Source organism: Plecotus auritus, assembly GCF_963455305.1.
Source record: "Plecotus auritus genome assembly, chromosome: 7".
Classification (NCBI taxonomy): Eukaryota; Metazoa; Chordata; class Mammalia; order Chiroptera; family Vespertilionidae; genus Plecotus; species Plecotus auritus.
In genome coordinates this window covers 10,794,465-10,807,833 of record NC_137774.1, presented here as the reverse complement: position 1 = coordinate 10,807,833, position 13,369 = coordinate 10,794,465, and the positions used below count along the sequence as shown (strand labels likewise).

Here is a 13,369-nt window from a genome sequence, read left to right as displayed (position 1 = left end):
CCAGAACACGCACTTTGCGTGATTGTTGGTGGAGTATCGCCCTCGAACCCAGTTTTAGAAAGGGGCGTTTAAAGGTGCGACATTGTATCAAGCAATGAAGCAGCCTGCGTGAGGGCGATCTGTTAAAGGGATAGTCATAGCCTGAAGCCTGATCTCAAACTCCCCTCCCCACTCTGCTCCTCCCCAAAATAAATCCCCTGGAGGCCAGGGGTTGGGGCTGGCTTTCCAGGCTGGTCTCTCCCAGGAGGGTGGGTGGGGAGCTGGTCCTGGTGGCATGCTCCACAGGGCAGGCCACAGGTGGGCACCCACTGGAGCCCTGGGCACTGCGGTTCCCCTGGGGCTCCTTCTCCGGCGTGAGGCTGAGAGGACAGGACTCTGCCCCAGTGTGTCCCAGAAATCAGAGAGGCCTGGGTTTGGGGAATGGGAGTGTGTGTGTGGCGGGGCAGGGGAGGGGACGGGGGCGGGGGATGAGTGCCTTCAACAGGGGCCTCTTCCTGTGAGAGTCCCCCAGGCTAGTGCCCATCCCTCCATCCTTCCAGTCTCTTCCCAACACCTGAGCTAGGATGACTTTTTAGCCTCTTCCGGTGTTGTCTGGAGTGGACATCCACTCTCAAATAGACCAGGTTTTCAGAGAAAGTGTCAGATTTAGAAAGTTGTGGGTGTCTTCCTGGGACAACAGTGTACTCTTTCCACTACAGCAAGGGACCTTGCGAAATAATATCTTCAATCCACACAAACCCTGGGGAGACAATGTAACAAGCTTGCTGCCCCTGAAGCAAGGCTGTGTGGCTCAGTAGTTGAGCATGGACCCATGAACCAGGAGGTCACTGTTTGATTCCCTGGATTACAGACTCGATCCCCAGTAGGGGGCGTGCAGGAGGCAGCCAATGAATGTTTATCTCTCATTGATGTTTCTCTCTCTCTCCTTCTCCCTTCCTCTCTCTGAAATCAATAAAAAACATATTTAAAAGCCCTGGCTGGTTTGGTTCGGTGGATAGAGTGTCGGCCTGCAGACCGAAAGGTCCCAGGTTTGATTCCAGTCAAGGACATATACCCGGGTTGCGGGCTCGATCCCCAGTGGGGGGCATGCAGGAGGCAGCCAATCAATGATTCTCTCTCATCATTGATATTTCTATCTCTCTCTCCCTCTCCCTTCCTCTCTGAAATCAATAAAAATAAGAAATAAACCAGTTTATTGGGCAAAAAAAAAAAAAAGAAAGAAAGAAACCAGTTTTCTCTCACACTCACCTGTCCAAGGAAGAGTGGCACAAAGGCAACGGGCCACCTTAAGAATTTCTCATTAAGAATGTTCCTGGCCCGCCCTAACCGGTTTGGCTCAGTGGATAGAGCGTCGGCCTGCGGACTGAAAGGTCCCAGGTTCGATTCCGGTCAAGGGCATGTACCTTGGTTGCGGGCACATCCCCAGTAGGAGGTGTGCAGGAGGCAGCTGATCGATGTTTCTCTCTCATCGATGTTTCTAACTCTCTATCCCTCTCTCTTCCTCTCTGTAAAAAAATCAATAAAATATATTTAAAAAAAAAAAAAAAAAAGAATGTTTCTGGCCCTAACCGGTTTGGCTCAGTGGATAGAGCGTCCGTCTGCGGACTGAAGGGTCCCGGGTTCGATTCCGGTCAAGGGCATGTACCTTGGTTGCGGGCACATCCCCAGTGGGGAGTGTGCAGGAGGCGGCTGATTGATGTTTTTCTCTCATCAATATTTCTAGCTCTCTATCCCTCTCCCTTCCTCTCTGTAAAAAATCAATAAAAAAAAATTTTTTTTTTAAAAAGAATGTTTCTGTTTCTCATTTCAGTTGTACAACCAATCATCATGTTAAATAGAAGCATTTTAACCAACTCGGAAAAAGAAACTTCTTGGTGAGGGAGGAGGCAAATAGTTAATTTGGGTCTTGAGGGATGAACAGGAGTTTGTCTTGGTTTATACAGGGGGTGGGGAGGCCATTCCTGGCCAAGAGCACAGCGTGCGCTCCTAATCTCACCCTCCTAGGCAGCCGCTGCACCCAGGAAGGGGGCCGAGAAAGGGCCTCGTGTGCACCTTCGGGGACGGACGGTTGGGAGAGGAGGCTGCAGAAATCCCATCCGAGGAGGACCAGGCCAGGCGGGTGCCTATGGCCCATGGGGAGCTTTTGAGGACTGTCCCGCTGAGGCTTAGGGACGGGTGTTTAGGGTGGAGGGGATGAATTCGCAAGGTCGTGAGAAACTGAAGGAAGCAGAAGCAGAGTTGGCGCCAGGGGGGCAGGTTGGAGAGTTGGTTGGTTAGGATTTAAAATACAGCGTGGGGGGCGAGCCAGGGGAAGGGACAGTTGTGTGCGTACCCGCAGCCCATGGAGGAGGGGAGCGGACAGGTGGACTGAGCGTGTGAGCTGGGCAGCGCTGGGACGGGAAGCTGCGGGCCACTCACCACACAGCAGGGAGGGAGAAGGCACACGCAAACCCCTCCTGGGGGTGGCTACGGAGAACCATCCGGGCGCGCCATCTGTGAGAGCAGCGGGGCTGAGGGCTGCACGCGGCCCGACTGATGTGCCAGAGGAGCTGTGGCTCAGACCAGTGAGGGGACCAGTGAGGGGACCAGCGAGGACATCACCCCCTGTGTGCACACGCTGACTTCTCGCCTTTTCCTCTCTTCCCACCTCACCAGAGCCCCACCTCCTTCCCTGAGATCTGGCCCTGGATTTTGGTTTTGCGCACTTTGTAATACCCAGCAAGGTCCATCCGAGGGACAGCTGGCCGTTGGGGGAAGTTGAGTGAAGTGGTACCTGGGGTGGGGAGCCATCACAGTTCTCTCCGAGAGTCTAACAAAAGTATGGTGCCGTATGCGGGAAAATGACCGCCCTTCCCCGCACACACGGGCTGGTGCCTATGATTTCAAAGCCCCCAGAGCCCACCTCTAAGCAAGGGAGAAGGGGAGGAGGCGGTTTGCGGTTGTAGTGAGTCTGGAGGCACCAGGGCCCCCTGCCCACTTCGGCGCTGGGAGATCTTGCGGAGGGGCCCTTTGGGGGGTACAGGAGCCGCAGCCACCCACCTAGCACCGGCCGGTGGAGCACTGAACTTGGGGCGGAGCGGACAGCCTGGGAACCGGTCTGCCAACCAGTTTAACCAGGGACTGGTTTCGACTCTGGAGTTCAAAGGAGCTGGGTGCACCCTGTCCTTCTCAGCCAGCGGGAACAGCGGCCCTTAACCCTTTCCCGGTTGTGCCCGGGGCAAGGTCCAGGCTTTGCTGTGGCCGGAAAGGGGTCTGAACCTCCTTGGGGCATGAACCGGGCGGGGGGGACCTTGGCTACAGGCGGCCAGCGGCCAGGCGCTGGAGAGTGGGGAAACTGAGGAGAGAGGCTCCCCTCTGGCCCCTGCCCCAGGCTTCCCTGGGGATTTCCTCCTCCTGGCGAGGCGGTCCCTGGAGGACCCTGGGTGGGTGCTGGGGCCCGGGGATTGGATTTCTGGGGTAATGAATATTCATCAGGCCGAGCAGGCCTCTGCTTCTGTTTACTTAGCCGGGAGGGGCTGGGTTTCAGGTTCACCTTGACTCCTGGAGGCACAGTGAGCAGGTACCCCGCTCCTGCACCTGTTTCTCTTGCACCTGCTGCACAGCTGCTCCTACCCAGCTCCCCTGGCCCGAGCCGTGCCTGGCGCAGCACCCTGGCGGCACCTTCAACTCCCCCAGGCTCCCCTCCGGGCAGCGCCTGCACTCAGCCCCTTCTCTAGGGAGGGGCTCAGCTCCAGCTGCTGCACCCAGGATTACAGGTACAGGCAAGGGTGGGCGGCGGGGAACCAAGGTGTAGTCAGGCTGACAAGTCCAGCTGTGAGGGAGACCCTGGCATCCGGGCTCCCACCTCCTCCTGGGTGAGCAGCAGAATTCAGGGCTTGTCCCGTTGGCTTCTTGGAGTCCATCCAGGCCTCCAGCCTGGAACTCCTGGTGGGAGTTTCTCTCCAGAGCGGTTCTCGGTTAACTCTTGTTGGGCTGGAGCCCTCCAGCGCCTGCCCCCGGCCTGGAGGGTATTTCTGGCTGTCTGGTAAAAACCTCCTCCTGTTCCTGTCTAGGGTACCCCAGACTTATCCAGAGTGGAGAAGTCCCAGGGGCCCCCCAGAAAGCTGAGGGCTGGGGCTCTGGGTTTTGTCTTACAACGCAGAAGCCGACTTGCTCCCTCCAGCCCCCTCCACCCCTCCACCTTGCCCCAGTCAATGGTTAACTTGGCTCAGCTAAGAAGGGGCAAACTCAGCTGGGGCGGTGGGGCCTATCCTGGGTGTCCATGTGCGGGCCAGGCAAGGGGTGGTGGGCTGTCCCGTGAGGTCCCCCTGAGGCTGGGTTCCCAAGCTTGCAAACAGCGTAGGTGTAGCGGCCTCCTCAGGGGCAGATTTCTATCACCTCTTGGATTGTAGGGCCCCAGGGCAAGGGCCGGCCCTCCGCTTGGCCGTGAACAGACTGCAGACCATGCTCAAAATCCCAATTCAGTCCCCGCCCCCAGCCCCCTACGACCCTCTGTGATTGGGTGTAGGTGTGCGGCTGTAGGTGTCTTGTTCTTGGGTACTTTGGGTAGCTGGGAAGTTTGGATAACACTTTCTTTTTTCTTTTTCTTTTTTAAGCAAGTCAGATTTTACACTCTCTTGGGGTAACTCTCTGTTTACCAGAATCTTATAGCTAGCTGGGTTATTCTGCAAAACAAAGACCTAATTTAGCTGTCCTGCAAATTCAGATTTCCATAGGTCAGGCTTGCTTAAAGGGATAAACACCTGCTTACTTGTGCTTGCGTGCCCTAAGCAGGGGGACAGCAAGGCCTGGCAAACAGTCTCCTAGAGAGCCCGGAGGTTAAGCCAGGAGGCACGGGCACCGAGGTGCCATGGTGGAGGCTGCAGGGCAGGGTCCAAGGGCCATTCCCCTCTGGTTTCCTGACAAGGTCCTTGTGATCGGTCCCTCCCTGTGGATGCTAACTTGAAACACCCATTACGGCGGGTGTATTTTAACTGGCACATAAAAAAGCCACTTCCTCTAGGCTAGGCGGTCTGGTTATTACCCTTGGTTCGGGAGTTGGATCCTCCACTCCCCAAGTTCCTTGGCAGCCCCGGTGGGGCCATGGGACTTGCCCCAGACCAGGTGGCAACTCAGGCGCCCACAGGCCGAGCAAGGGAGCAAGCGTCCTGTCCCTCCTTCCCTGCCCTTCTCGCGGCTCCTTCCAGGCACCCATCCTGGAACTCCGAGATCTGTGCAAGGCTGTGCTAGGCCCAGGTGGGGCAAGCTGCCAAAGCAAACCTCCCGCTGTCCCCTGGGTGCCCTCGCCTCTCCAGGGTGCCCGGAAAGTACTTATCTGGCCACTCTCGCCCCTCCCTCACTTCCTAAGTGGGAGCTGCACAGATCCACCCTGGGGTCTCTTGCTGGGACAGGGCTGGCAACGTGGAATCTGCTTTCTGGACAAAGCCGTGGGAGGACTCAGTTGGGGGCATGCTCTGGGCAGGGGGATGGGCATATGGGGGGACAGGGGACAACAGCAAGGGGGCCGATGGAGGGAGGCACTCAACTCACTCCCAGCCTGGGCCAGCATCCTGCCTTCGTGTTTTCTGAATGTGATGTGTTCCTCCTCCAACAGAACAGACTCCATACTTACTGTGGCCGATCTGGAAATTAGAAAAGTGGAGGGGAGAAAGCATTCCATATTCCTTCTACATAAAGGAAACCACTACTAGTCATTTGTCGTATTTCTTTCTGGTCTTTTTAGAAAAGGTAGTTAAGACCATCAGTTTTTATTTTTATTTTTTAAAATATATTTTCATTGATTTCAGAGATGAAAGGAGAGAGAGAGAGAGAGAGAGAGAGAGAGAGAGAGAGAGAGAGAGAGAGAAACAATGATGAGAGAGAATTATTATTGACTGGCTGCCTCCTGCACGCCCCACACTGGGGATCAAGCCTGAAACCCGGGCATATGCCCTGACCAGGAATCGAATCGAACCGTGACCTCCTGGTTCATAGGTTGAGGCTCAACCCCTGAGCCACGCCGGCCAGGCAAGACCATCCGTTTTCAGAAAGAGGTGACACATTTGCCTGTGCCCGGGCTGGTGGACCGTCCAGCTTTCTGCTGTGTGGTGGCTGCTGCCCCTCCTCCCCAGCCACACTCTGGAGTCCTGAGGCCAGACCACCAGCCTCTCCCGAAACAGAGGTGTCGCTCATCACTCTGCCTGCTCCTTCACTGATCTCAGTCCCCCTGGTCTACATGCCCACCTGTCAGTGATGTCCGGGCAACTTTATCTCCCCAAATCTCCACTAGCTCAGACACACCTTTGTGGCGATCAGTAAATGGTGAGGTCTCCTCCCGGGCACATTGCTTGTCAGTGGAGAAGCCTGGACTTTAGCCCCCACAGCCCATCTCTTGGGTTCCCTATGGAGAGTCCAACCCATGATAACCATATATCACATGTGCCTCTTGGCCCCGCCAAACCTCCTTCCAAATTCTCAGCTCCCCTTCAAACGCCTGGCCTTGTGGAAGCTGGGTGGGGAGAGGGGGCTGTCCCTCAACCATTATCGTAAGTTGTATTCTGTAAAGCATGTCTCTCTCTGTGGGCGGGCATCAACATCAGAGCTGAATATGAGGGCTGGGAGGGACGGATGAGGCCACTGAGGTCCAGAGAAGCAACTTGCCAGGGGTCACACACCTGGACCAGTCCCAGGACTTCCCACTCCCAGCCTGAGGTTCCTCTCCCTGCTCATCACTAGTGGGAAGTCCAAATTACTCCAAACATCACACGTCCTATTTAAATTTGAATGAATGGATTTATTAATTAATGAATTACAAGCAAGATGCCCAGGGTGTTTCTGTCTGTCTGATACCAGTTGACCATCTGCCCAAAGGGTGTCCAAGGCCTGGATGCTGTGTGACTTGGGCAAGCTGTTCACCTTCCTGCAGCCCCAAGGGACCTGGCGATGGTGTGTGTCTTCCCCACTGTCACCTCCCCTGGGCTCAGAGGGCTTTCCCGTCGATGTGTATTTGGCTACTTCTTCCCCAGACCCTCTCTCTTCTCCCTAAATGCATTGCATCACTTACCTGAATCTGAGGGTCATCGGCCCCACCTTTCATGCCTTTAGGCCTGGACCATTAAAACAGCCTGGCTGGAGTGGCTCAGGTGGTTGAGCATTGCCCTGTGCATCAAAAGTTGCCCATTCGATTCTCGGTCAGGACGAAGACCTGGGCTTCGGGTTCCATCCCTGGTTGAGACACATATGAAAGGCAACTGATCGAAGTCTCTCTCTCTCTCTCTCTCTCTCTCTCTCTCTCTCTCTCTCTCTCTCTCTCTCTCTCAGCATGTCCTCAGGTGAGGATTCAAAATAATAGCCCTAACGGTTTAGCTCAGTGGATAGAAGTGGATGGAGCATCAGCCCATGGACTAAAGGGTCCTGGGTTCTATTTTGGTCAAGGGCACATACATTGATTGCAGACTCATTCCAGGCCCTGGTCAGGGCATGTGAGGGAGGCGACTAATTGATGTGTCTCTCTCACTTCGATGTTTTTCTCTCTTCCCCTCCCCTTCCACTCTTTCTAAATATCAACAGAAAAAGATCCTTGGATGAGGATGAACAATGACAAAAATAAATAAAGAATAAAATAAATAAGTAATAAATAAAATGTGGTTAGGAATCTAGAGGGGGCTGCTCCAAGGCACCCCCCCCGCCTTCTCCCCACTGACCTCTCCCTCTCTCCTGCAGAAGCCCCTCCTCCCCTCAGGGAGCGCCATGACCGAAGTGGGCTGGTGGAAGCTGACCTTCCTCCGGAAAAAGAAATCCACCCCCAAGGTGCTGTACGAGATCCCTGACACCTATGCCCAAACGGAGGGCAGCGCAGACCCCCCGGGGCCTGAGGGCGGAGGTGCCAACAGTGACTTTAACACCCGCCTGGAGAAGATCGTGGACAAGAACACAAAGGGCAAGCACGTCAAGGTCTCCAATTCCGGCCGCTTCAAGGAGAAGAAGAAAGTGCGAGCCACACTGGCGGAGAACCCCAACCTCTTTGATGACAGGGAGGGCAAAGGACAGTGAAGGGGGCCGAGGAGGATGCTAGCATCTCCCTGCTGTCAGCTGGATCTGAGCAAGGAGCTTGCCACGCTGGCCTCTTTGGCCATAGCTGAAGCCCTGGGGGCAGTTAATGCCTGCTGGCAGGAAGTGTCTGGTTTTAGGTTTGTATTTATGTGCCCCGGCTTTCTGGGAAGTCTGGGAGATACCAGGGTCCTCCCACCGCCCCCCACCACATATAAAGGCACTCGGTTCAAGGATGACAAGTGCCACCCAGGAAGGACAGCCCTCCTTGAAGCCGTGTCAGGGCGGGCAGGGAGGCGGACAAGGAACAGAGAGAGGGAGCCTGATTGACTTCCCTTCCTCCCAGGGCACGGGGTCAAGGCTGAGTTTGACTTGCTGCTTCCTCTACTGTCTCTACCCGTGACTATTCCCTGGGCCAATCCTGAGAGTGCATTTTCCAGAAGACGTGATGGGGGATCGTTTCCAGGAGCCAGAGATGGACTGAACTTGAGCTTACCTCCTAACACAAGTGGGAAACTTCCAGGAACTTTGCCCCCAGATGTGCAGGGGGACGAGGACCCTGGCACTCCCGGAGGTGCTGCAGAAGGCCAGGTTAGGGACCCCATGGGTCCAAGTTAGGGGAGGGGGTGAGGAATCTCTGATAGGACCTAAAAGCAGCCAGTTCTTCCCCACTGGTATTTAAGACGGATCAGCCCCAGAGATGAGTCCTGGAGCCTTGAATTTTGTTTTAAAAAAATAATTGTAGGTTTCTCTCTTTGTAATAAACAATGCTGCAAAAGCTGAGAATCTATCTATCTGCTTGTCTTCCATTTACTGAGAGGACTGTATTTTAGGCCTTTGTTTCCCTTCATGTACGTGGAACCTGGTGCTGAAATCGTTCCTCTCACATTTCACATAGGGTCCCCAGGTGTCGGAGTGTCGGGACCGGGACACTAATTTCACCCTCAAGCCACCCTTAGCACTGGGGGGTAGGGAGGACATAGGAAGGAGCTTGTGGCACCCCCGTGGTCAGTCCCTCTGGTCAGCAGAGGCCAGCAGGGGCTGCAAGAGAACGAAGCAGACCTCTGGGGACTGACTCAAAGTTTCAGTGGTTTGGTTTGGGATCAAGATTCAAATTCTGGTTTCACCCCTTAGCAGCTGTGTGATTTGGGGAACATTAAAAAAACCACACACACAAAAACAACCTCCTCTGAACCCTGGCCGGGCAGCTCAGTTGATTAGAGCATCGTCCCAATACGCTGCTGGTTCCATCCCCAGTCAGGGCACATAGAATGAATGCATAAATAAGTGGAACAACAAATCAATGTTTCTCTCTCTAAAAATCAATCAATAAATTTTTTAAAAAACATACCTCCTCTGCTCTGACCCATTTGGCTCAGTGGATAGAGCGTCGGCCTGCGGACTCAAGGGTCCCAGGTTCGATTCCATTCAAGGGCATGTACCTTGGTTGCGGGCACATACCCAGTAGGGAGTGTGCAGAAGGCAGCTGATTGATGTTTCTCTCTCATTGATGTTTCTAGCTCTCTATCCCTCTCCCTTCCTCTCTGTAAAAAATCAATAAAATGTATTAAAAAACACACAAAAAAACGTACCTCCTCTGAGCCTGTTTTCTCTTCTATAAAAGGGCCTATAATGATACCTATTTCACAGGGAGTGCTCAATAACTAGTGGCCCATTAGTAGTCCTGTCCCTGTAGTAGGTTCTCCATTAACATTGGTTCCCCTCCCCTCTTCCCCCCCCCCCCCCGCCTTCCCTTATTAAGGAACTCACCATAGCCCACAGCTTCCATTTAAGGAAGAGGAGAGAGCGTGCTCTTGAGGCTGTTAGATCTGGATCTTTCTCAAACCACAGGAGCTGGGAACTGGAAAAAATTGGCCATATCTCCAGAGCTCACAGTGGGAACATGGACAGAGAGAGAGACCAAGATGGCGACTCAACAATGTGGTCCAGCAGCTTCCAGGCCAGCTCCTCGCAGGCTGCGGGCCATCCCACCCCACCCCACCCCAAGGAGCGTTGCTCAGGAAATTTATTACCAAAGCAAACAGACCATACAAGGGGGCCTTTGTTAAGTGGCCTCACCCATGGCATGGGGAGCTCTGAGGATGAGTGAGGGAGACCAGGAGCAGGAGGAGGACAGGAGGACTCTTCCCCTATCCCTCCTCATGACGGAACTTTCTAAAGCCCCCCAATAACTCAGTCCATAACGCCTCCCATGGAGGAGCAGACTTTTCCCCATATTCCAGTCCTGCCCATTGTTAATGCCTGACATTTACAGAGGGTTTAAAACGGGCCAGGCCCACGCTGGCTGGGTGGCTAAGTTGATTGGCGTGTTGTCCTGTACATCAAAAAGGTTGTGAGTTCGATTCCCAATCAAGCGCATGTACTCGGTTGTGGGTTTGATCCCAGGGCCTTGTCAGGGAACGTGTGGGAGACGACCAATAGATATGTCTTACCAATAGATGTTTCTCTCTCCTCTCCTCCCTCTCTTCCACCCTGTCTGAAAATCAATGGAAAAAAAATCCTTGGGTGAGGATCAAAAAAACAAAGAAACATCCTTGGATGAGGATTAAAATGGGACAGGCCCTGTGGCAAGTACTCCCCAAGGGTCCTCATTTAATCCTCTCGTCCCCCATTGAGACAGGGCCTATTACCAACTACCCCCATTTTCCAGTTGAGTTGCTGAGCTCATGCCCTCGAAGAGGTGGGGTTGGAACTGAAGCCAGAGCTGGGCTTCGCATGTGACCACTGACACACACAGCCCCTTCCATTCTTTTTGTTTGTTTGTTTGTTTTTAAATATATTTTTATTGACTTCAGAGAGGAAGGAAGAGGGAGAGAGAGATAGAAACATCCTTGATGAGAGAGAATCATGGATCAGCTGCCTCCTACAAGTTCCCCACTGGGGAATTGAGCCCACAACCCGGGCATGTGCCCTTGACCAGACTCGAACCTGGGACCCTTCAGTTCGAAGGCCGACGCTCTATCCACTGAGCCAAACCAGGTAGGGCTTTTTTTTTTTTTTTTAAATGTATTTTATTGATTTTTTACAGAGAGGAAGGGAGAGGGATAGAGAGTTAGAAACACGGATCAGCTGCCTCCTGCACTCTCCCTACTAGGGATGTGCCCGCAACCAAGGTACATGCCCTTGACCAGAATCGAACCTGGGACCCTTCAGTCCGCAGGCCGACACTCTATCCACTGAGCCAAACCGGTTAGGGTCCCTTCCATTCTTGATTTGCATCTGCTTAGGGGATGGGAAACTTGGGACAAAGAAAGAAAACGGTCACCTTCTGTGAAGGAGAGGTGGGGTGAGACAGGGCAAGGCCTGGACCATGGAATCCTGGGAGGTGAGCACCATTTGAGGGTGCTGCAGACTCTGGGACCAACAGGGGAAAGCCAACCAGCATTGAGGCTGAGTGTACCCCGAGACCCCAGATTGTAGGGACCTCCCACTCCAGCCCATCCTGAGCTTCCCTGAAGCTGGGCCTTGGCCACAGACCCTACCTGTGGCCTAATGCTGGCACCATACTGCCACCATGACTCCTCTTAGGTGGGAGGGTCTGCGGACCCCTCTGCCCCGTGCATATAACCATGCTCCACAGTCCCAAACTGATGACTGCAGGAATCTTCCTGGGAAACTCCATACGTACCCCTAACCTGGGTATTAGTGGATGGGGGTGAGGAGGTGGACTGGTTACCAACGGCCAAAGGGGTACCTGGCTGCCCAGGGAGTCAGAGCCCAGGCAGCTGCAAGTTTTTACCAGGCCAGAGGAGGAGGAACCGAAAGTGCAAATATGTGCAGGAGCCGGGAGAGGCTACGGGTTATCGACCACAGTTTCACTGGGACTCAACCCAAGGGGGGAGGGGGAGGCAGGCGGGGCAGGCTAGGACTGGCCTGTGCGGCCGAGAAGGGGCCAACCTTGGGCAGCGGGCGCCCCCTGCTGGATGCCCCACCTCCCAAGAGAGGAAAATGGAGGTGGGTGGAGTTGCTTAATCCCCCAACTCCCCTCCTCCCTAGGGTTGGGGCAAGACCAGGCCAGACCGGACATTAACATCACACACATCTGATGAGTTTTTATTACAGATCTGGCACAGTGATTGCCGGACACAGAACAGAACTGCTGAGACCAGGCTCAAAGTCGGGGAGACACAGCTCCCAGAAACACAAACAGGACAAGGAAGGGAAGGGTCCCCAACACCCTCTCCTGTAGGTTTCAGAAAGGTTAGCATTGTGCTTTCCTGCACTCGGGCTTGAGGGGGGATCAACAAGAGAGAGGCCCTTGGGGGAACTGGTCACTCACAGACGCTGAAGCACATGCCCATACAGCGAGTGAAGCAGTTTACAGAGTGGCAAGTTCAATGCCACTGCGCACAAATAATAGTCCCTTCTCTCATCCTGGCTGAGTCACAGCAAACATTCACCCAGCCTGGCTCCTCTCCACAGCCTGTAGGCCACCCATCCAGGCTGACCCTGGTCACCAGATTTGTGCTCGAGGAAAGCAAATACAGTTCAGCACAGGCCTCAGCCGAGGGTTACGGGAGAATCCAATCGTGAGGTGACAGGCAGAGGTTTAGAGGCTGAGGCCAGGGCACTGTCACCAGGGGTGGGGTGGGGGTCCTGTTAAATGCAGGAGGGAATTCAATGGGTCTGGGTGGGCTCCCAAGTGATGCCAATGCTGCCGCCGTCCTGAGGACCACACAGGGATCTAGACCAGGGGCTCAAATCTTGGCTGACCACACAGGGATCTAGACCAGGGGCTCAAATCTTGGCTTCACAAAGTCCCCTGGGGAGCCTTTAAATTTCCCAATGCCCACAGACTCGTTAAATCATCTCTAAGGGGAGGATCTAGGCATCATCAGGATCTTCAAAGCCCTCCCCTCCCCCCTGTAATTCCAATGTGGATGAAAACCAGTGATGTGGAGAGGTGAGGAGTAGGGAAGGGGATGTGTGAGTAGTCAGAAAGGCAGAATCTCTATAATAATTTAATTTCATACCTGGAAAGTAAAATAAATAAATAAATACTGTTTATAAACCAACATGGAAAATAAAGCTTGATTAAAATCTTCCTGGCCTGTAGGTACCAGCACATGAATCCTTTCTATGAAACTCCTGACTGGGATGGAATACTTCCAGTAAGAGAATACTCACTGCCTCATGCTCACTACCCCCTCCCCCTTGAGATCTCTCCCCATATTGAAGTGAAATCTATTTCTGTGTAATATCCACCTATGGGTCCTTTGGAGCTACAGAGAATAAATTCAACCTTTTCCCACATTGCTGTGCTTCAGATAATGGAAGGCAGCTATCAGCAGGGTAAATGCTATAAGAATATCTGCTAATA

At 53.8% G+C, this 13,369-nt stretch overlaps 1 protein-coding gene across 2 annotated transcripts; it reads left to right on the top strand.

The window, feature by feature from the left end:
- Positions 1-3,141: 3,141 nt before the first annotated feature.
- Positions 3,142-9,597, top strand: PRR15L (proline rich 15 like). Of its 2 annotated transcripts, XR_013961168.1 has the most exons (3): positions 3,195-3,755; positions 7,702-8,168; positions 8,375-8,817. XR_013961168.1 is itself a non-coding variant. In XM_080679620.1 (2 exons), the coding sequence occupies exon 2, from the start codon at positions 7,729-7,731 to the stop codon at positions 8,029-8,031; it is 303 nt and encodes a 100-aa protein (XP_080535746.1). In that variant the 5' UTR covers positions 3,142-3,755; positions 7,702-7,728; the 3' UTR covers positions 8,032-9,597. The 2 variants fall into 2 exon arrangements, 1 of the variants encoding a protein (XP_080535746.1); XM_080679620.1 differs by having other exon boundaries at positions 3,142-3,755; positions 7,702-9,597.
- The last annotated feature ends 3,772 nt before the right edge of the window (positions 9,598-13,369 follow it).

Bases quoted from the DNA above. Each gene is read 5' to 3' on its own strand.
- PRR15L (XM_080679620.1), top strand. From the start codon at position 7,729: ATGACCGAAGTGGGCTGGTGGAAGCTGACCTTCCTCCGGAAAAAGAAA.